General features: G+C 45.6%; 2 protein-coding genes across 4 annotated transcripts in view; one reads left to right on the forward strand and one right to left on the reverse strand.

Moving 5' to 3' along the window:
* Positions 1 to 20,266, reverse strand: part of LOC123595198 (NFKB activating protein) — a 51,466-nt gene that overhangs the window by 3,568 nt on the left and 27,632 nt on the right. The window contains exons 9-10 of one of the 2 annotated variants that reach the window (XM_045472576.1): positions 14,890 to 15,002; positions 14,153 to 14,639 (exon numbers count right to left, since the gene is read on the reverse strand). In XM_045472576.1, coding sequence (XP_045328532.1) covers positions 14,539 to 14,639; positions 14,890 to 15,002 — 214 coding nt within the window. In that variant the 3' untranslated portion in view covers positions 14,153 to 14,538. Of the gene's footprint in view, positions 1 to 14,152; positions 14,640 to 14,889; positions 15,003 to 20,266 lie in introns of those variants that run through there. The other variant, XM_045472578.1, reaches the window with a different exon arrangement.
* AKAP14 (A-kinase anchoring protein 14) lies at positions 325 to 20,218 on the forward strand. 2 transcript variants are annotated; one of them, XM_045472580.1, is made up of 6 exons: positions 325 to 450; positions 3,655 to 3,821; positions 3,913 to 4,004; positions 16,998 to 17,177; positions 19,420 to 19,472; positions 20,109 to 20,218. In XM_045472580.1, exons 2-6 carry the CDS (start codon positions 3,665 to 3,667, stop codon positions 20,191 to 20,193), a joined length of 567 nt encoding a protein of 188 aa, XP_045328536.1. In that variant the 5' UTR covers positions 325 to 450; positions 3,655 to 3,664; the 3' UTR covers positions 20,194 to 20,218. The 2 variants fall into 2 exon arrangements, with proteins under 2 accessions (XP_045328536.1, XP_045328535.1); XM_045472579.1 differs by lacking the exon at positions 325 to 450 and adding an exon at positions 1,242 to 1,320.

A 20,266-nucleotide genomic window follows, 5' to 3' on the forward strand; every position in this document is an offset into this window, starting at 1 on the left:
CAGGCAGCACTGGGTTGAACCCTCTCTGTGCCTCAGTCTGTTCCCCTGTAATGAAAATATTAACACTTGCCTTATGGGTTGTTGAGAGAAATAAAAGACTTCACACATCCAGAGCCCCTTTGCACCGCAGCTGGCACATAAAAAGGACCCCTGTAGTTACCAGCCGTGAGGCTTATCATCCCTGTTCCTCCTGGCACAGCCCCACAAGACGTACTGGGCACGGATTCTACTGTGTGGGCCTGCTCTGGAGGTCATGCTGTTGCGTGACCGACTCTTCCCCTCCTTCACTAACAGAAACAGACAGAAATTGTTTCTCATTGGTGGAAACTGGTGTTGCCCTGGCAGCATTTGTAAACATTCTGCCTGGGAACCCAGGGGAAAAGCAGCTGGGAAACTCTTTCTGAGGCTTCCTTGGCCAGTACTGTTCCAAACAAGGATACGGTCACTCAGGTACCTGGTGTTGTTAAGGGTGGGAGGGCCTTGCAATGGGGCGTCCCCAGTCATCACTCAGACCCCAGACTTGACCACACCCTGGCCCTTTTCACCCACGCTTGCGCATCTGGCCTCTCATTAGGAAGGGAAGGGGGGAGAAAGAACTGGGACAGGCCAGTGGGAGGGATGCTTAAGAATGATTTGTGCCCAGGGGCTCCTGGGTGGCTCAGTCGGCTAAGTGTCCAACTTTTGGTTGTGGCTCAGATCATGACCTCGCGGTTTGGGAGTTCGAGCCCCACATCGGGCTCTGTGCTGACAGTGCACACCCTGCTCGGGGTTCTGTCTCCCTGTCTCTCTCTCTCTCAAAAATAAATACATAAGCATTAACAGACTAAATTTACCGGTTGACCAAAAAACTCCATTGTTGTCTTTAACTGCGGAGTTTATAGCAAATTGCTGTGGCCGCACTGGCACAGCCCTTAGGCTGGGGAGAGCCAGTTCTCCAGGGTTAAGGGCCTTCAGATCCCCTCGTCTGCCAGCCTCCAGTCTCTCCTCACTCTGGGACGGACAGCCTGGGGAGACTCCGTTCCCCAGCACACGGCCTTGTCCACCCGCTGGATGCAGCAACAGGGCACCGAGGCAGATGCAAACGGAGCTCCAAATGCTAATGTGAAGACTCAAATGCACGCGAGTCAGCATTATTACTGAATGTTTAAAAGGCCGCTCAATCCATTCCTGGGCTGATGGCCACAGCAACCGGGCTGCCCCACACAGCACCCGCCACGCCCCGGAACCAACGATGACACTGAGAAAGGGAACAAAGAGTGACCCCTCTTGAAAGAGGCCCACGGAAAGCAACTGAGCCCATTCTGGACTTCAGATGGAAATGTGAGAACAGGGCCCCACAACCCTTTGTGAATCCTGGAGGGAGGAGAGCCGGGTGGCTAAGCGCTCTCGCTCTCGCTCTCGCTCTCTCGGACTGTGGAGCCAGATAGTCTGGGTGTGAACTTGGCCTTCTTCTTTTCATGTGGTAACGAGAGTCTCTCTCTTTATGACTCAGGGTCCCAGCAGGAAACTTGACATACTAAAAGTAGGGCAGGTAGAGAAGGGTTAAGTAGAGGGAGTGTTTACAAAGGCGTGGGCAGAACTAGGGAGACAAGGGCAAGTCAGCTCCCCGGGGGCTAGAATGGCGGATCCACTGGGCTTGGGGGGAGAGGATAAACTCCTTTCCAGGACTGAGAAGTGAGACGGCTACCCTGGGAATATATAACTTGCCCGCACTCTCCTCTCTCACCCTGGTCTCCCCATTGTGCAGAATCTCCTGGAAGCCAGAGGACATGGGAGAGCCCACAGATGCAGTCCAGTGAGGTCAGCCTTCCAAGGCAGAGAGCAGGGTGCACGGGGAGGAGTGGATCTGAAAGGGGCAAATGAAAGGTGGCCAGTGCACAATGTCAAGGGCAGGGGGTGAGTTAAATGAAACGTACATTAAACACCCAAAATTGGGAGTTGCTATTTATAGAAAAATAAAGGGAGAGAGAGATCTACTTTTTTTAAATTAAAACAAATTTTTTTTTAAATGTTTATATTTGAGAGAGAGAGAGAGAGTGAGCGAGTGAGAAGGAGAGGGGCAGAGAAAAAGGGACACAGAATCCGAAGCGGGCTCCAGGCTCTGAGCCCGTCAGCACGAAGCCTGACGCGGGGCTCGAACCCACGAACCGTGAAATCATGACCTGAGCCGAAGCCAGACACTTAACCGACTGAGCCACCCAGGTGCCCCTGGAGAGATCCACGTTTACGCAGCACCCCACCATGTGAGGACTGCCTGCAGGGATGTTTAACTGTGCTAGAACTGATTTCTCATAACTGAAGAGACTTAAGTAGTAGCTAGGGAAGACAGAGAAGAAAAGATGTGAAAAAGACGGAAAATGTGCAGAAGTTCCTGGCGCTGTGAGGAAGCCTTGTTCGCAGGCCTAATAACTATAACTTTCACAATCTCCACAGACGTTAAAGACATATGGAAAATTTTAGCGATCATCTATGACAAACGTTGTACAAAAACAGAAGCAAACATAATTTCTTGATGTGATAAATCTCCAGCCATAAACCAGAAACATACTTTGTGATGTAGCAGCAGAAAGCACACCCCCTGAAGTCAGACGCAAAAGAAGGGTGCACATTGTCTCCACTTTCACTTAACATTTGTCTGGTAGCGTTAACCAAAGCGAATACTTAGGAGAGGTATATGTGTCAGGAAAAAAAGATGGTAAAAAATGATAGTTCCTGATGGATGGTATAATTCATACACCTGGAAAATCCAAGAGAAAAAACTGAAAATCCACCCCTCCTAGGCTATATTGCCTCTAATGACTTTAATTCACTTCATTTTTTTAATGTTTATTTATTTTGACGGGGTGGGGCAGAGAGAGGGAGAGAGAGAATCTCAAGCAGGCTCCACACCCAGCTCAGAGTCTGACATGGGGCTCGATCTCACGATCAGGAGATCAGAAGCCAAGCAGAACTCAAGAGCCAGATGCTTAACCAACTGAGCCACCCAAGAGTCCCTAATTCACCTTAAAGAGCCACATGCCCTGAGTCACCTAAGTAGGGATTGAGACTCAACTAGAAATCAATACTGTTAGAACTCCAAAGAAGTTAGGACTCATTCTACTACACACACACACACACACACACACACATATATATATATATATATATATATATATATATATATACATATATAATTTTTTAAAGTTTATTTGTTTTGAGAGAGACAGAATGTGAGCGGGGGTGGGGGGAGGGGGCAGAGACAGAGAGGGAGAGAGAGAATCCCAAGCAGGCTCTGCAGGGTCAGTGCAAAGCCCAACATGGGGCTCGAACTCAAGAAACCGTGAGATCATAACCTGAGCCGACATCAAGAGTCAGACGCTTAGTCGACTGAGCCACCCAGGAGCCCCTCTACTACGTCCTGATGAAGGTGTTCATGATTATGGGAATCTGAAAATCCTTGGTTTTTCAGGAAAAATAGATCTCTGAAGCCAGGCACAAAGGATAAACCACAATGCCTTATTCAGGGTCCTATCCTGAGCCTTAAGTCCCTGTTGCCCCCTAGAGGCAACAACCTTTTCCTATGTCTTGTTATTCTTCACGTGATGGTCTGTATTTAGAGGAGTGGGTTCATGCGCACATGTGTAAAAGGTGTCTTCTTGAGTTCCTTTTTTGCAGGCCAAAGAAAATGGTTGGGACTAAAAGAGTCACAATCCAGGAGAAAACGGATGTGACTGAAAGTTCCAGGCGCCAGAAGACGGACACAGAAGACAGCAGCAATGTGAATGAACTAGCTCTGGAGATAGTTAAGCGTGCCATCGCTGCTGCTATTAAGTTTGTGGAAGGTAGTAATCCTGTTTGGCTATTTGGAGGAACGTCTCACTCTACAATGGCACACTACCAGGCAACTGACAGACTCTCCCCTTCATTTCGCAGAAACTAAAAACCCCATCAAGAACATCCAGTGGCTCACCCATGGTGAATTCACAGCAGAGAAAGGCCGTAGACAAATTGAGAAGTTTGTTTTGGTAAGTTAGTTGACCACTCCAGGTTGGCATACGAGGGCAAAGAACAATGAAAAGGAGTGTTTTATGAAAAGTTTGAAATCCAGGACCCCTAGATGATCTCAAAGGTCGCTAAATACATAAACACTGTCCCCATCTGGGTTCCAAAACCAACATGGGATAGTCTTTGAAGGTGAAAGGCACAATCGTATTGCCCTGTTTTTATCGTCCTAACCTTACATTTCCGACCAGGAAAGCCTGATACTCCCAGTTAAGCAATTTTCCCATGCTGGTGCTCTAAATGGGGGCCTAGTGACCTAAGGAGGGAGCTGCTCTTCCAAAACAGGAGTTCTCCGTCACCAACCTTAGAAATCGCCTCGTTAACAAAGGGGCTGCCGATGGAACTTTTAGATTTAGTTTGGGAACATACTGCCCGCACGCTATGATGTACCTGCCCGTGAATTCCTTTTTCTTTTCCGCCTGTGCCTGGCTCTGAACCGTTCGTGTGGCTTATCCTGGCAGCTTTGGAGAGAAGGCCCTGGGCTGCTTTGCCTAACTGGCAGGGTGGAATAAAAAAATGGCTTGAAATCCCTACTCACTGTATTTCCTCAGAAGAGAGACAAGTCGAAATAGATGGAGGCAAGCTCCCCAGCCCTCGGAGAAGACTCCCCACTGTCTCTGTTCCTCTGGCCGGCTCCATCTAAGCCTACAGCCCCAAGGGCAGTTTCCTAGGCCCCAGGAAGGCCTGGTCAGGTGGAAACGAGGTGGCTCCACACCCTCTTATGTCCCAGCAGGCACAACTCACCCTTCCAATGACAAGGGGTATTTAGAGCACAGTGATGATGTGTGGTGCTAAGCTCTGGAGAATGTCTCCATTTGGAGTTGGGCGAACGCCTCCGCCTACTGCACCTGGGGTTTGTGAATCGGGCTGGAATGGGACACAGAACGGGCAGAAACACTTCCCCCCACAATGCCGCCGGTTATTCTGAGGAAAAGGCAAACACAGTCCTGACAATGGCCTAGAGAGCTTGATGGGATCTGAGTCCCCTTCTCCCTCCCGACTTATTGCTCAGACTCATCACCTATGACCTACTGTCCTTTCACCTTTCTCACTCCAGCCACACCCGTCTCCTTCCCGTTCAACTGCCACGCATGCTCCCACCTCAGGGCCTTTGCACTTGCAGTGCTCTCTGCCCGGAACCCTCTCCCCTGCGACCTATTCTCATGGTTCATGCCTTACCTCTCTTCGCTCGCTCTGAGGACGACCTGAGGACTAGTAGAAGAGCTCTTCCACAGCTAAATATATAAAGAAAAAGCCATATGAAGAAGGGTAGCAGGGACAGAGGCAAAGTCGGGAGCTAAACCCACAAATGGGAGGGACAGCACAGGCGTGCAGGTCCTCCCTGGCCTGGGGGGGGGGCCGGGGGGGGGTTCAAGCCCCACATTGGGTACCACTATCCACCCTGGAGATCTGCACCAGGAAGATGAGGCCCCATAACATCCGGCCTTGAAAATCAGCAGGCTTTAATCCCAGGAGCTTTGAAAATCAATGGGGCTGCTTAACTGTGGGAGAGCCAGACTGTTGTAGGAAACCAAGACTCTGCTCTTAAAGGGCCCATACACAATCACCCTAAGACCAAGCACAGAGGCGGTGATTTGAGTGGTGCCTGGGCTATAGGTGAACCTTTATCGACTAATTCTAGGGTTATGTGCCAGAGGGGCGGGGATCTGTAGGAACTTCCTCCGGGAATGAAAGTATGGGCGGGTACCAGTTCTGCCACTCTCTATCTACCTTGCTAGCACTGCTGACCCCACCCTGGCATTGCCCTGCAGACAGGCCCTGGCAGCCGCCCCTCTAAAGCGGCTCCTGCCCCACCACAAGTGGCAGGCAGCCTCACGCGGGACCAGCATCCCCCCAAAGCAATTGCCACCCTGCCCCACCGGGTGGGGAGCACTGGCCAAGATCGGTGTCCCCTCCAAAGCACCTCGTGCCCCGGGGAGGGGGCGCCTAGCCCCATCCACTAGCACACCCACAATAGTCACCAGGCATTGCAGCCAGCAGGGCCGAGGGCCAGCCCCGCTCACCAGCGCCTCCACAGCAGTCACAGCTGAGTCACAGCAGGACCGTGCACACAGCCCACACGTGGGACACACCCCTGGAGTGTCTCTCGTTCTGGTGACGAGGGGCGATTACACTACTGGGCCCCACAGGGCCCTTCTACATAAGGCCACTACTTTCAAGAGCAGGAGACGGAGCTGACGTACCTAATACATAGAGACGAACACACGGAATCAGACAAAATGAGGAGACGGAGGAATATGTTCCAAACAAAAGAACAAGACGGAAGCACAGAAAAAGACCTCAAATAAAACAGAGATAAGCAATTTACCTGATAAAGAGTTCACAGTAATGGTCATAAAGGTGCTCACAAGAGTTGGGAGAAGAACGAATGAACTCCGTGAGAACTTCAACGCAGAGATAGAAAATAGTTTTTAAAATTGAAGCTTAATGGGGCGCCTGGGTGGCTCAGTCAGTTAAGCGTCCCGCTCTTGATTTCGGCTCAGGTCATGATCTCACAGTTTGTGGGATCAAGCCCCGTGTCCGGTTCTGTGTGGACAGCACGGAGCCTGCTTGGAATTTTCTCTCTCTCTCTGCCCCTCCCCTGCTCATGCTCTCTCTCTCAATATAAACAAACTTAAAAAAAAATCAGAGCTGAAGAATACAATAACTGAAATAAAAAATACACAAGACGGCGGGGCGCCTGGGTGGCGCAGTCGGTTGAGCGTCCGACTTCAGCCAGGTCACGATCTCGCAGTCCGTGAGTTCGAGCCCCGCGTCGGGCTCTGGGCTGATGGCTCAGAGCCTGGAGCCTGTTTCTGATTCTGTGTCTCCCTCTCTCTGACCCTCCCCCGTTCATGCTCTGTCTCTCTCTGTCCCAAAGATAGATGAACGTTGAAAAAAAAAAATTAAAAAAAAAAATACACAAGACGGGATCAACAGCAGATGAGGAGACGCAGAAAAACAAATCAGTGATCTGGAAGCCAGGGTAGTGGAAATCATCCAAGCTGAACAGCAAAACCAAAAAGGAATTCTTAAGAAATGAGGGTAGGATAAGGTACCACTGGAACAACGTCAGGCCTCCTAACATTTGCATTATAGGGGTCCCAGAAAAAAAAGGAGAGAAAGGGGCAGAAAACCTATTTGAAGACATAATTGCTAAGGGGGCACAGAGACGGAGACCTCCAGATAAGAGGAACCGAAGGAGGTCTACATCAAGACACATAATAATTAAAATGGCAAAAATTAAAGATAAAGACAGAATCTTAAAAGCAGCAAGAGAATACAAATAGTTACGTATAAGAGAACCCCCAGAAGGCGATCGATCGGCTGCTTTTTCAGCAGAGTTTGCAGGCCAGAAGGGAGCGGCACAATACATTCAAAGTGCTGAAAGGAAAAACCTACAACCAAGAATACTCTACCCAGCAAGGTCATCATACAGAATTGAAGGAGAGATAAAGAGCTCCTAGATAAAAGTTAAAAGAGTTCATCACCACTAAACCAGCCTCACAAAAAATGTTAGAGGGACTTGTTTGAGTAGAAAAGAAAAGGCTATAACTAGAAGTGAGAAAATTAAGAAAGAAAAAATTTCACTGGTAAAAGCAAACATACAGTAAAGGTAGGAGACCAATCACTTACAAAGCTAGTATGAAGGTTAAAAGACAAAAGTAGTAAGATCAATTATAGCTACAATAATTAGTTAAGGTGGTACACAAAAAGATGTAAAATATGATGTCTACATAAAATAGGAGGGAGTAAAAACGTAAGCACTTTTAGAATGTGTTCAAAATTAAGTGACCGTCAACTTAAAATATGCCGAGATATGTATATGTATATCATGTGTTGTATATAAACCTAATGGTAACCACAATCCAAGAGCCTATGCTAGACACAAGAAAGATCCAGGAATCCAAACCGAACACCAATCACAAGGGAAGAGAGCAAGAGAAGGAACAGAGAAGAACTACAAGAACAACCTGAAAACAATTAACAAAATAATAAGTACATGCCCAGTAGTACTTTCACTGTAAACAGACTAAATGTTTCAATCATAAGACACAGGGTGACCGAATGGATAAAAAACCAAAACCCACCTATATGCTGCCTATAAGAGACTCACTTTCAGACCTCAAGACACATATAGGCTGAAAGGGAAGGAATGGGAAAAGAGATTCCAAACACATGGGGGAGGGGGAGGAAAACTGGGGTAGCAATACTTATGCCAGATAAAGTAGTCTTTAAAATTTTTTTTTTTCAACGTTTATTTATTTTTGGGACAGAGAGAGACAGAGCATGAATGGGGGAGGGGCAGAGAGAAAGGGAGACACAGAATCGGAAACAGGCTCCAGGCTCTGAGCCATCAGCCCAGAGCCTGACGCGGGGCTCGAACTCACGGACCGCGAGATCGTGACCTGGCTGAAGTCGGACGCTCAACCGACTGCGCCACCCAGGCGCCCCCAGGTAAAGTAGTCTTTAAAACACAGCCTATAACAAGAGACAAAGAAGGACATTACATAATGATAAAGGGATCGATCCAACAAGAAGATATAACACTTGTAAATATCTATGCACCCAACACAGAAACACCTAAATGTGTAAAGAAAATACTGACAAATATAAAGGGAGAAATTGACAGACACCACAGAAAATACGGAAACAGTGACTTTGAATGAGCATTAGACCAGATGGACTTAACAGAACATTCCATCCAAAAACAGAACACACGTTCTTTTCAAATGGACATGGAACATTCTCCAGGACAGATCACATGTTACGCCAGAAAACAAGTCTCAATAAACTTAAGAAGACTGAAATCATATCAAGCATCTTTTCTTACCACAATGGCATGAAAATAGAAACCAGTTACGAGAAGAAAACTAGAAAAAAACCACGAACACCTGGAGGCTAAACGTGATACTAAACAACCAGTGGGTGAACAAAGAACTCAAAAAGAGGAAACAAAAATATACCTTGAGACAGATAGAAATGGAAACACAACAGTAAAAAATGTATGCAATGCAGCAGAAGCAGTTCTAAGAGGGAGGTTTACAGTGATACAGGCCCAAGTCAAACAAGAAAATCTCAAATAAACAATTTAATCTTACACCTAAAGGAATGAGAAAAAGAACAAAGCCCAAAATTAGTAGAAGAAAGGAAATAATAACTATCAGAGAGAAAAATGAAACAGAAACTGAAAAGAAAACATTAGAAAAGGTCAATGAAACTAAGAGCTGGTTCTTTGAAAAGATAAAATTGGAAAACTTTTAGCAAGACTCATCAAGAAAAAACGAGAGAGGACTGGAATGAAGAATATGATCAATGAAAGTTACAAATGACACCACAGAAATACAAATGATTATAAGACACTACTGTGAAAAATTATTTCTTGCAAACATTTTAAACAACCTAGAAAAAATGGATAAATTCCTAGAAACAATCTTCCAAGACTGGAATCAGGAAGAAATGGGGGTGCCTGGGTGGCTCAGTCAGTTAAGCAACCAACCTCGGCTCAGGTCATGATCTCACGGTTCATGGATTTGAGCCCTGTGTCAGGCTCCGCGCTGACAGTGTGGGGCCTGCTTGGGATTCTCTCTCTCTCCCTCTCTCTCTGCCCTCCCCGACTCTTGCTTTCTCTCTCTCAAGATAAATAAATAAGTAAACTTAATTTTTTTTCAAGAAGAAGAAATGGAAAATCTGAAAAACAAATTGCTAACAATGAAATCGAATCAGTACTCAAAAAATTCCCAACAAACAAAAGTCTGGGACTAGATGGCTTCACATGTGAATTTCACCAAACATTTCAAAGAGTTGATACCTATCCTCCTCAAACTATTCCAAAACATTAAAGAAGGAAGGCTTCCAAATCACTAAGACCAGCATTACCCTTATACCAAAACCAGACAGACACTACACAAAAGAAAATTCCAGGTCAACATCCCTGATGAACATAGATGAAAACATCCTCAACGATATGTTAATAAACTGAATTCAACAATACATTAAAAGGATCATATACCATGATCAAGTAGGATTTATTCCAGGGATGCAGGGATAATTTAATATCCACAAATTAATCAATGTTATACACCGTGTTAACAAAATAAAGGATAAAAATCATATGACCACCTCAATAAATGCAGAAAAAGCATTTGACACAATTCAACATCCAAATATGATAAAAAAGCTCAACAAAGTGGGCACAGAGGAAACATACCAGCACATAAGAGAGGCCAGATATGACAAACCCAGAGCTAACATCATGCTCAAGAATGAAAGGCTGAAAGCTTTCCCTCTAAGATCAGGAACAAGACTAGAATGTCTACTCTTGCCACTTAAAAGAAATTTTTTTAACGTTTATTTGTTTTTTGTGAGAGAGTGTGAGTGAGGGAAGTGCAAAGCGAGAGGGACACACAGAATCTGAAGCAGGCTCCAGGCTCTGAGCTGTCAGCACGGAGCCCGACACAGGGCTTGAACTCATGAGCTATGAGATCATGACCTGAGCCGATGTCAGCCGCTTAACCGACTGAGCCACCCAGGTGCCCCATCACGTTTTTTTTAAATGCTCATTTTAAAATTTATTTTTGAGAGAAAAAGTGAGAGAGCAGGGGAGAGGCAGAGAGGGGGAGGGGGCGGAGAAAGAGAATCCCAAGCAGGCTCTGCGCTCACAGCACAGATGTGGGGCTCAAACTCATGAACCATGATATCATTACCTGAGCTGAAATCAAGAGTTGGATGCTTAATTGACTGAGCCACCCAGGCACCCCTTAAATGTTTACTTTTGAGAGAGAGAGAGAGCAACCAGGTAGGGGCAGAGAGAGAGAGAGAAGGGGACAGAGGATCCAAAGTGGGCTCTGTGCTGACAGCAGCAAGCCCAATGAGGGGCTCGAACTCGCGAACCATGAGATCGTGACCTAAGCAGAAGCCGGACACTTGACCGACTGAGCCACCCAGGTGCCCCTACTCTCGCCACTTTTATTCAACATATAGTGCAAGGCCTAGCTGCAGCAATGTTACAAGAAAAAGAAATAAAAGGCATCAAAATTGGTAAAGAAGAAGTAAAACCGTCATGGTTTATAGGTGACATGATACTATATATAGAAAACCCTAAAAACTCCACCAAAAAGCTGCTAGAATTAGTAAATGAATTCAGTGAAATTGCAGGATACAAAATATATAGCAATCTGTCTATACACTAAAACAAACTATCAGAAAGAGAAACTGAAAAAGCAATCCCACATATAATTGCATCAAAAAGAATAAAATAAATTTAACCAGGGAGTTGAAAGACATATACTCTGAAAACTAGAAGACAATGATGAAAGAAACTGAAGATGACAACTACCTGGAAAAATATACCATGCTCATGGATTGGAAGAATTAATATTGTTAAAATGTCCACCCTACTGGGGTGCCGGGGGTGGCTTAGTCGGTTACGCATCAGACTTCAGCTCAGGTCATGATCTCGTGGCTCATGGGTTCGAGCCTCGCATCGGGCTCTGCGCCGGTGGTGCAGAGTCTGCTTGGGGTTCTCTCTCTCTCTCCCTCTCTCTCTCCTCTCCCACACTTACACACACACTCTCTCTAAATAAGTAAGTAAACTTAAAAAAAAAAGTCCATACTACCCAAAGCAATCTACAGAATTCAATACAATCCCAATAAAAATACCAATGGCATTTTTAATATTTTAGAACGAATAATCCTAACATTTACATGGAACAACATAAAACCCCGATTCGTTACAGTAATCTTGGGAAAGAAGACCAAAGCAGGAAGTATTATGCTCCCAGATTTCAAACTATACTACGAAGCTACAGTAGTCAAAACGGTATGGTACTGGCACAAAAAACAGACACATAGATCAGTGGAACAGAACAGAGTCCAGAAATAAACCTACACTTAGATGGTCAATGGATCTATGCCAAAGGAGGCAAGAATGTCCGTCCAATGGGGAAAAGACAGTCTCTTTAATAAGAGGTGTTGGGAAAAGTGGACAGCGACCTGCAAAAGAAGGAAACTGGACCCCTTTCTAACACCAGACATGAAAATAAAGTCAAAATGGATTAAAGACCTAAATGTGAGACCTGAAGCCATAAAACCCCCAGAAGAAAGCACAGGAAATAAACTCTTGGACATCAGCCTCAGCAATATTTTTCCGGGTCTGTCTCTTCAGGCAAGGGGAACAAAACCAAAGATAAACAATTGCAACTACATCAAACTAAAAAACTTTCACACAGTGAAGGAAGCCAGCAAAATGAAAGGCAACCTACTGAATGCGAGAAGATATTTTACACATGATATGTCTGATAAAGGGTTACTATCCAAAATATATAAAGAACTCCTGTAACTCAATACCAAAACGAGAATCCACTTAAAAAACGGGCAGAGGGCCTGAATGGAAATTTTCCAAAGAAGACATACAGATGGCCAAGAGACACATGAAAAGATGCTCAACATCACTGATCGGGGAAATGCAAATCATAACCACAGTGGGATGCCACCTCACACCAGTCAGCATGGCTAGTATCACAAAAACAAGAAATAACAAATGTTGGTGAGAATGAGGACAAAGAAGAACCCCCGGGCCCTGTTGGCGGGCATGTAAGTTGGGGCAGCCATTATGGAAAACAGGACGGAGGTTCCTCAAACAATTTACAATAGAAATACTGTATGATCCGGCAATTCCAGTTCTGCTTATGTATCCGAAGAAAACAAAAGCACTAACGTGAAAAGGTACACGCATCCTCTGTTCATGGCAGCATTCTTTACCACAGCCGAGATGTGGAAGGAACTTAAGTGCCCATCAATAGATGAGCGGATAAGAAAGATGTGGTACGTATATACAATGGAATATTATTCAGCCATAAATAAAACTGAAATCTTGCCACCTGTGACAACACGGATGGACTGAGAGAGTATTATGCTAGATGAAGTAAGTCAAAGACAAATCACGTATGATTTCAGAGGGGAGAGGGGTATGATTTGGGTGAAACAGGTGAAAGGGATTAAGAGGGACAAGTTTCCAGTTATCAAATAAACTAGTCACGGGGAAGAAAAGCATGGCAGAGAAAACACAGTCATTGATGTTGTAGTAACTTTGGACGGGGACAGACCCACCGTGATCATTTTATAATGTATATAAATGTTCAATTACCATGTTTTATGCCTGAAACTAATATAATACTGAATGGCAACTATAGTTCAATTTTAAAAAGATCCCACCTGCTCACCGAGGCCTTTCCTGGCCATCTCATCTAAAATTACAACCCTTTCTCCTTCTCTGATTTACTTTTCCGCTTAGCATTCAGCTCTACCCAAGACACCAGATTTTACTTATTCACTCTTTGCTTTTCTTCTACCTCTGGATCATATGGTCCATGAAGGAGAGGCTTTTGTCCCTTTCTCTGCCCTCAGCCCCTAGAAAGGTCAGGTACGCAGAGATGTTGACTGCATGAACAGATTTCTTCTCTCCATACCATTATTTGTTCACAGATGAAGAGCTTACCTACTTTGTAGGACTGTTATGAAGATAAGACAATTAGAAAGTAGAAGGTGATGGGGCGCCTGGGTGGCCCAGTCGGTTGAACATCCGACTGGCTCAGGTCACGATCTCATGATTCGTGAGTTGGAGACCTGTGTCTCTGTCTCCCCCTCTCTCTGCCCCTCCCCTACTTGCACTCGCTCTCAAAAATAAATAAACATTAAAAAATGCTTTTTAAATTAAAAAAGGAAAAGTAGAAGGTGACTAAAAAGCTGAAAGCCCTATATAGCGACGGACATAAAATCACCTTGTTCCCAACCCTGCTAATGAAATGAGTCCTACAAGTAGTCTCCCGTCTAAGTGTCAGATATTTCTTTTTTGTTAATGTTTATTTTTGAGAGAGAGAGAGAGAGACAGACAGACAGACCACGAGCAGAGAGGGGCAGAGAGACAGGGGTGGGGGACACAAAATCTGAAGCAGGCTCCAGGCTCTGAGCTGTCAGCACAGAACCCGACGCAGGGCTCGAACCCATGAACCGCGAGATCATGACGTCAGCTGAAGTTGGATGCTTAACCGACTGGAGCCACTCAGGCGCCCCTAAGCGTCAGCTATTTCTGATGAAGAGCTTTCTCAAGCTTACTGCAGATTTCCCAGAATCCACCAGACACCAGGGGATGGCAAATTAGTAGTTACCGTTTGCTGCGCGTTACCACATGCCAAGCACTGCTAAGCACGTCACATGCACGATCTCATCTAATCCCCACAACAAACCTGTATGTAGGTACATCAATGTGCCCATTTTGCAGATGAGAAACCCTGAGGCTCAGAGAGGTTGGACAATTTGCCCAAGGTTTTTCTGATTAAGCAGCAAACTAAAGTTCTGGATCACAGGTCTGGTACATTTTTGCTACCAGATAGTAAGAACAGTTCTTTTTGATGACAGAAATAATGCAGAGTTTTACTATGAGTGAAAAATGCAAATTCAAAGGATTTTAAGGTACTGCAACGTGAGTAAGAATGGTTAAACCTGGTATCCGAAGTCTTGTGTGTTTTGGGGAGGGAACAGATATACTCCTACATTGCCAATGAGCACAAGTAGTTTATTCTTTGAAGAAACACAATCTGGAAACAGGAATATTACAAATAAGTTCTTTCTAAGAGAAAAGTTGGAAAAAAATAAAAACCATTTAAAAAAAAAAACCACAAAAGTTGGAAAATCCCCAATGCCTAACGTACAGTTACAAATTATTGTTATAATAGAAATAAGATGCCATTATAAAAAAGCCCCCATGAGCAAAAGGACAGAGTAGAAAATGAAGGTTCCCCTTCCGCCCCCACAATACCCAGCTCTACTCCCTCAGAGGTCACTTACCATTGATAACAGTTTTGTGCATATACTTCCAGGTGCCTGTTGATTTTGAGTGTCCAATAATATGTAATTGGCTAAGCCATCCATGGTAGAGTAGCACAACGACATATTGTTCCCTGGAAGCGAGTATATGAAGCAACGTTATGTAAAAATTACAAAATACAAGGACAACACACACTCACTGGAGCTACACAAAAATCAGCTGCCCGAACACTGACAAAAATGGGAAGAGACTGGCCTGATGGAGATAGCTGAATTTAATGTGTCTAAGGCTGGGGCGCCTGGGAGGCTCAGTCGGTTGAGCCTCCGACTTCGGCTCAGGTCATGACCTCACAGTTTGTGAGTTTCGAGCCCCGCGTCGGGCTCTGTGCTGACAGCTCGGAGCCTGGAGCCTGCTTTGGATTCTGTCTGTCTGTCTGTCTGTCTCTCTCTCGCTGCCCGTCCCCCACTCACTCTGTGTCTTTTTCTCTCAAAAAAAAAAAATTAAAAAAAAATTTAATGCGTCTAAGGCTGCCTGAGTTCACAAAAGGAAAAAGAAAAGAAAACAAGACCAACCACTGCGACGCCACACGGAGGGGAAGAAAATCTTAGAATTGAGATGTCTGGTCGGGTGGAGACAGCACTGGGCCGGCTGCTTGGGAGCCCCGGGTCCCAGCCCCAGCTGTTGTGGGCCGTCCCTTGCCGTTTCTAGGCCCCAATATGCTCATCTGCAAAGGGGCCTCCTTAAATGAGGTCTAGGGACCTTCCTTCCGATGGTACAAAGTCTTTGTGTGCCAGAGGAAACATTAGGGCTGAAGAAATAGAATAACATAGAATAACATAGAAAGGTTGGAAAGAAAGGCATTGCTCCAGTGGGGCCACAAAGGGTGACCTGTCGGGCCCCTTCATTAAGAGGAACGATAATCTGTGTAAAACACAGTCCCTGATCTCAAGGAATCTAGTGCCTGGTGCCCTTGTGTGGCTGACTGAAACAATCGGTTGGGTGTAAGTCTGAAATAAAGTAAGCCGCCCCCCCCCCCCCCCCCCCCCCCGCGCAGCCTGCTTTTTTTTTTTTTTAAAGGAGCGCCAGAAATCTTTTTGCCATCAGCCTCCTACTGTCCCTCCTCACATCACTGAGACTGTTAAACTATCTCACTCCCTTCCTTCTGTGGACCTTCATCTTAATTCAGGATCTTTTTTTAAATTTTTTTAATTTTGATTTGGAAGCTTCCCGTGCCCCAATAGCCAAGCCAAGGGGACTCAGCTGAATTGAACTTGTCGAATACCAATAGCATTCGAGGCCCCGTACAGCGAAGCAGGGCTGCGTTATGACTTCTGTGGGCCCGAGGCGCTAGTAAGATGCATGCTTGGGGACAGAAACATCTCGGAGGGGGGAGACAGGGATCTGAGGGGTCAGATGATCCTCGTGCCTGACCCGTTCCTCTTCTGAACTCACTTTCTATGCCACCGATGGCTGCCGTGAGGCAACTCTGCTTTTCCGAAACAGCTTGTGAAATCAGCCTCATTACATTTTGTTTTTCTTTTTGAGAGACAGACAGACTGAGAGCCGGGGAGGGGCCGAGGGAGAGGGAGAGAGAGAATCCTAAGAGACTCCATGCCTAGCGTGGAGCCTGATTTGGGGGTTCGATCTCACGACCGTAAGATCATGACCTGAGCCCAAATCAAGAGTCGGAGGCTTAACCGACTGAGCCACCCAGGCGCCTTGTGGCCTCATTACCCTCTAGTCATACCTTTACGCGGAGTGGGCAGAACACGTGTTCGAACCACTTTCTAATTATTCTCCAAGGAGCCAAACTTGCCTCCCAAGCCAGGGTCTGGATGGTCAGTGCGCACGCTGTGTGGGGCGGGCACGTACACCTACGCATCTGAGCATGTGCCTCTCTGTGTTCCAGAGCCCGCTCTTAGGCGATGTCGCGTTATTGACTCATTTCGTGTCCGCTTCCCCTTTTCCCTCCTCCCGTGTGGAGTTGACTCCGGTGTGAATCTTAACAATGTTAAGAACGGATGACAGAAGCAGGGCTGTGACCCCTACTGTTGTGCGCTGCCTTTGCCTAGAGGACTTGCATAGAAGCGTGCTTTTCGTTCTGAGTGCTCTTTTTCCCGTGAAACAGACTTGGGAGTATCAAGAACGCTGGATGCACCACACACAGTTCATAGAGAGGAAAGAGGTGGTTCACAGCTACTACTACCTCTACTGCGTACGCTGGAGCATCCCGACCGCTATGAGACCCATGCTACAAGTCTCCGCCTCTGCCTACTTCACCGTCAAGATCACCAAAAACAAACCTCCAGTAAGCTCTTCCTTTTCTGCCCTGTTCACGTCGATGAGACTCCAATGAGAACGGAGACCTCTCTTGTCAAGGTCATCGATGACCTCTTTTTTTTTTCTTTTCGGTACAACTTAATGGTTTTACAAACTAGTTCTCAACGGTTCCTTCTGTCCTCATCTTGCTTGGCCAATCTGTAGCACTTGCCCTGGCTGCGCACTCCCTTCTTCAGGAAGTGTCCCATTTGGCTGCTAAAACACCATACTATCCTGGCCTTGCACCCGCCTCACCGACCATTCCTTCTCAGTCTCTCCTGGCCTCGAGCCTCTCCTCTAGACTCATTTCCTTGGGGATCTTATGGTCTCCGGGCTCCAAATGCCACCTCTAGCTTACGATTTCCAAATTTATATCTCCAGCCCAGACCTCTGCCACTGCTTAATACACATCTCACTTCTTGTATCCCAAACTGAACTTGCCATTTTCCCTTCCCAACCTGACCTACCTGCAGACATCTCATCTCGGTTCACGGCCCACATCCTTGGCATCACCTTTGACTTTCGCATCCCTGATGCAACGCACTAGGAAGTCCTGTTGGCCCTATCTTCAGAAACAGGTCCTGAATCCAACCATTTCTTACCACTCCACTTTTACCACCTTGGTGCAAGACCCCATCGACTCTTACCAAGAGTATTTCAATGGCCTTCTAACTGGTCTCTCTGCTTCCACCCTTGCCCTCGTCGTGTATCTTTTCAACCCAGCGGCCACCAGAGTGAGCCTTGTGAAATGAATTTATGTCACTCCTCTGTTTACAATGTGTTTCTCAAACTTCCAAGCACATGCACATTAATGGGGGATCTTGTCGAAAGAAGGTTCCGATTCAGCAGGTCTGGGGTAGGGCCGGAGATTACTAACAAGATCCTAGGCCGTGCTGATGCCACAGGTCCACAGAGCACAATTTGAGTATTGAGGGCCTACAAGGCCTTGCGTGACCTAGTCCCTTGTTATTTCTGCTTTTTTCCCCTCTCCTCCTTCTCCTCCTCCTCCTCCCTCACTCTCCTCTAGCTACTGTGATCTTGCTATTCTTTAACAATCCAGGTATAGTCCCGCCTCTGCGCCTCTGCATTTGCTGTTCCCTCCGACTGGACCGCTCTCCCCTTGGTATGTGCATATCCTGCTCTCACCTCCTAGACCACACTTTGTAACACTTTATTACCTTCTGATAGTCTACGTAATTTATTATCTTGTTATGGCCTGCTCCCCCTACCAGAATGTGAGTTCCACAAAGGCAGGAATGTTTGTCTTGCTGTAAAACGAGGCCTGGCAAACAGTAGGCACTCAGTAAATACTTGAAGGAATGACTGCCTGTAGCCACCATGTAGACGATGAATATGAAATATTGATAGCTAGTGTGAAAGGAGTTAAAATAACACCCATGAATCTAGGGCTCGGGTCATCAGAGGAGCAGGGCTGGTACCAAGCGTAATGCCCGGAACACAGCACACATAAAAATGTCATTTCTCCCCTTGTCTTCCATCCTTTCACAGAAGTTATCTGAGGCTTCGTCTGACTCTCAAGCTTTATATATGGCTACACAGTGAGCCAACTATGTCTTATGTTTATCCTAGCCTAGTACAAACTTACCTATTTGAACCTGCAGTAATGTAAAAAGGTAAAGTAGGTGGAGCTCTCCCTTCCCCTGGTCATATATCCTGCCATCAGCTGTCTTGCTAAGTGGCAAGGTTGGAGATTGGAAAGGAAGGCTGGGGGAGGGAAGTAAGACCATGATCAGTGCCCATGCACTGAGTGCTTAGGAGAAGGGCTCTTGATTAGAATTCCAAGTATAATTTTGGAAGGGAGAATGGGTGGGGGCCACTGAGACAATTTTACACCCTACATTTTTATGTGGCTTTAAAAACGTTTTTAAACTTGTTTACCTATATTACTTCGTTCTTACTCTATTCCTAAGAGGGAAATACGGCCAACTGCGTAAAGTGGAACATGTAAAGAAGGTAAATGACTATTCATGAAGAACACAAGCCTGTCCTGACTTGTTTTCAATTTTTATGGAGATTCTTTAGGTTATTTGTTGCCAAAAAGATCTTTTGGGGAACAGAGATTTGAAGTGACAAAGAACCGACAGACATCCCGATAAGGAGGGTAAATTCTAGAAACTTAAGCGTATACATATATGGACAAGGGTAGGGATGGAAGGAATTATGAGTTGGTATGATTGGTCTAGGCTAACAGTTGCCCTTTTCTCTCTTAGGATACGCCCATTGAGGTCTCTTACGTCTTTGAGGGCCATTCGTTAGTTCACAGGTAACGAACAGTTGGAGGCTTTTTTTTTTTTTTCTCATAATCTCTACCCCCAACGAGGCTAGAACTCAACATCTCGAGATCAAGAGTTGCATGCTCTACTGACTGAGCCACCTAGGCGCCCCTAGAGACTTACTTTTAAAAAGGTGGTGGGAAAAGGTCATCACACCCCAGGAACTTAGTAGGCCCATAGCCACAGATAATTCACGTAATGGTTACTTTTCTTCTTTGAACCACCTACCCCATTACGATGGGCTAAAAGTAGGATTCTGCCCTTGTTCTAGAAAAACTTTTTTAATGGCTTGGTTTTCAGCAATTAGAAACTTGAGGACTAGTTGCTGAAGTAGGGTGGGAACAAAGTGGGTCATGTCTGTTGTTTCTATGGGAAACTTCACAATCACATGGAAGTAAGTCCTATATAATAATCTTTTATTTGTACAGGACCTCTTTTAAAGAATCTTTCCATATCAACTCAATGCTTTTATTGATTGGGTCTATGGAATAGAGACAACCTTCATTCCCCACCCCCAAAAGACTTTTTGCTTACTAGGAATGTAACAGAATAAACAGGGAATCCCTGTCTCAATGTTTTGTTTTATTTTAAAAGGTTTTAGTATGTTTGTTTTTCTTCCTCTGCAGACCAGGAATGACTCGCTTTCGAGAAAAATGGCTGAGGGACATTACTGAGGCCAAAAGTATTTTAATGGAGTCAATTGCCTTCTAATTCAATGGTGTCTAATTCCTATAGAATGTTTTAGGATTGGATTTCTAATCACAATGTATTAAAAATACGATAC

This window comes from Leopardus geoffroyi, chromosome X (genome assembly GCF_018350155.1).
Source record: "Leopardus geoffroyi isolate Oge1 chromosome X, O.geoffroyi_Oge1_pat1.0, whole genome shotgun sequence".
Classification (NCBI taxonomy): Eukaryota; Metazoa; Chordata; class Mammalia; order Carnivora; family Felidae; genus Leopardus; species Leopardus geoffroyi.

What these genes read in the sequence shown, in the direction of transcription:
- AKAP14 (XM_045472579.1), top strand. An exon ending in TGCTATTAAGTTTGTGGAAG is followed by an intron (nt 3,822 to 3,912) that starts GTAGTAATCCTG and finishes TTCATTTCGCAG; the next exon opens with AAACTAAAAACCCCATCAAG. An exon ending in TCACCAAAAACAAACCTCCA is followed by an intron (nt 17,178 to 19,419) that starts GTAAGCTCTTCC and finishes TTTCTCTCTTAG; the next exon opens with GATACGCCCATTGAGGTCTC.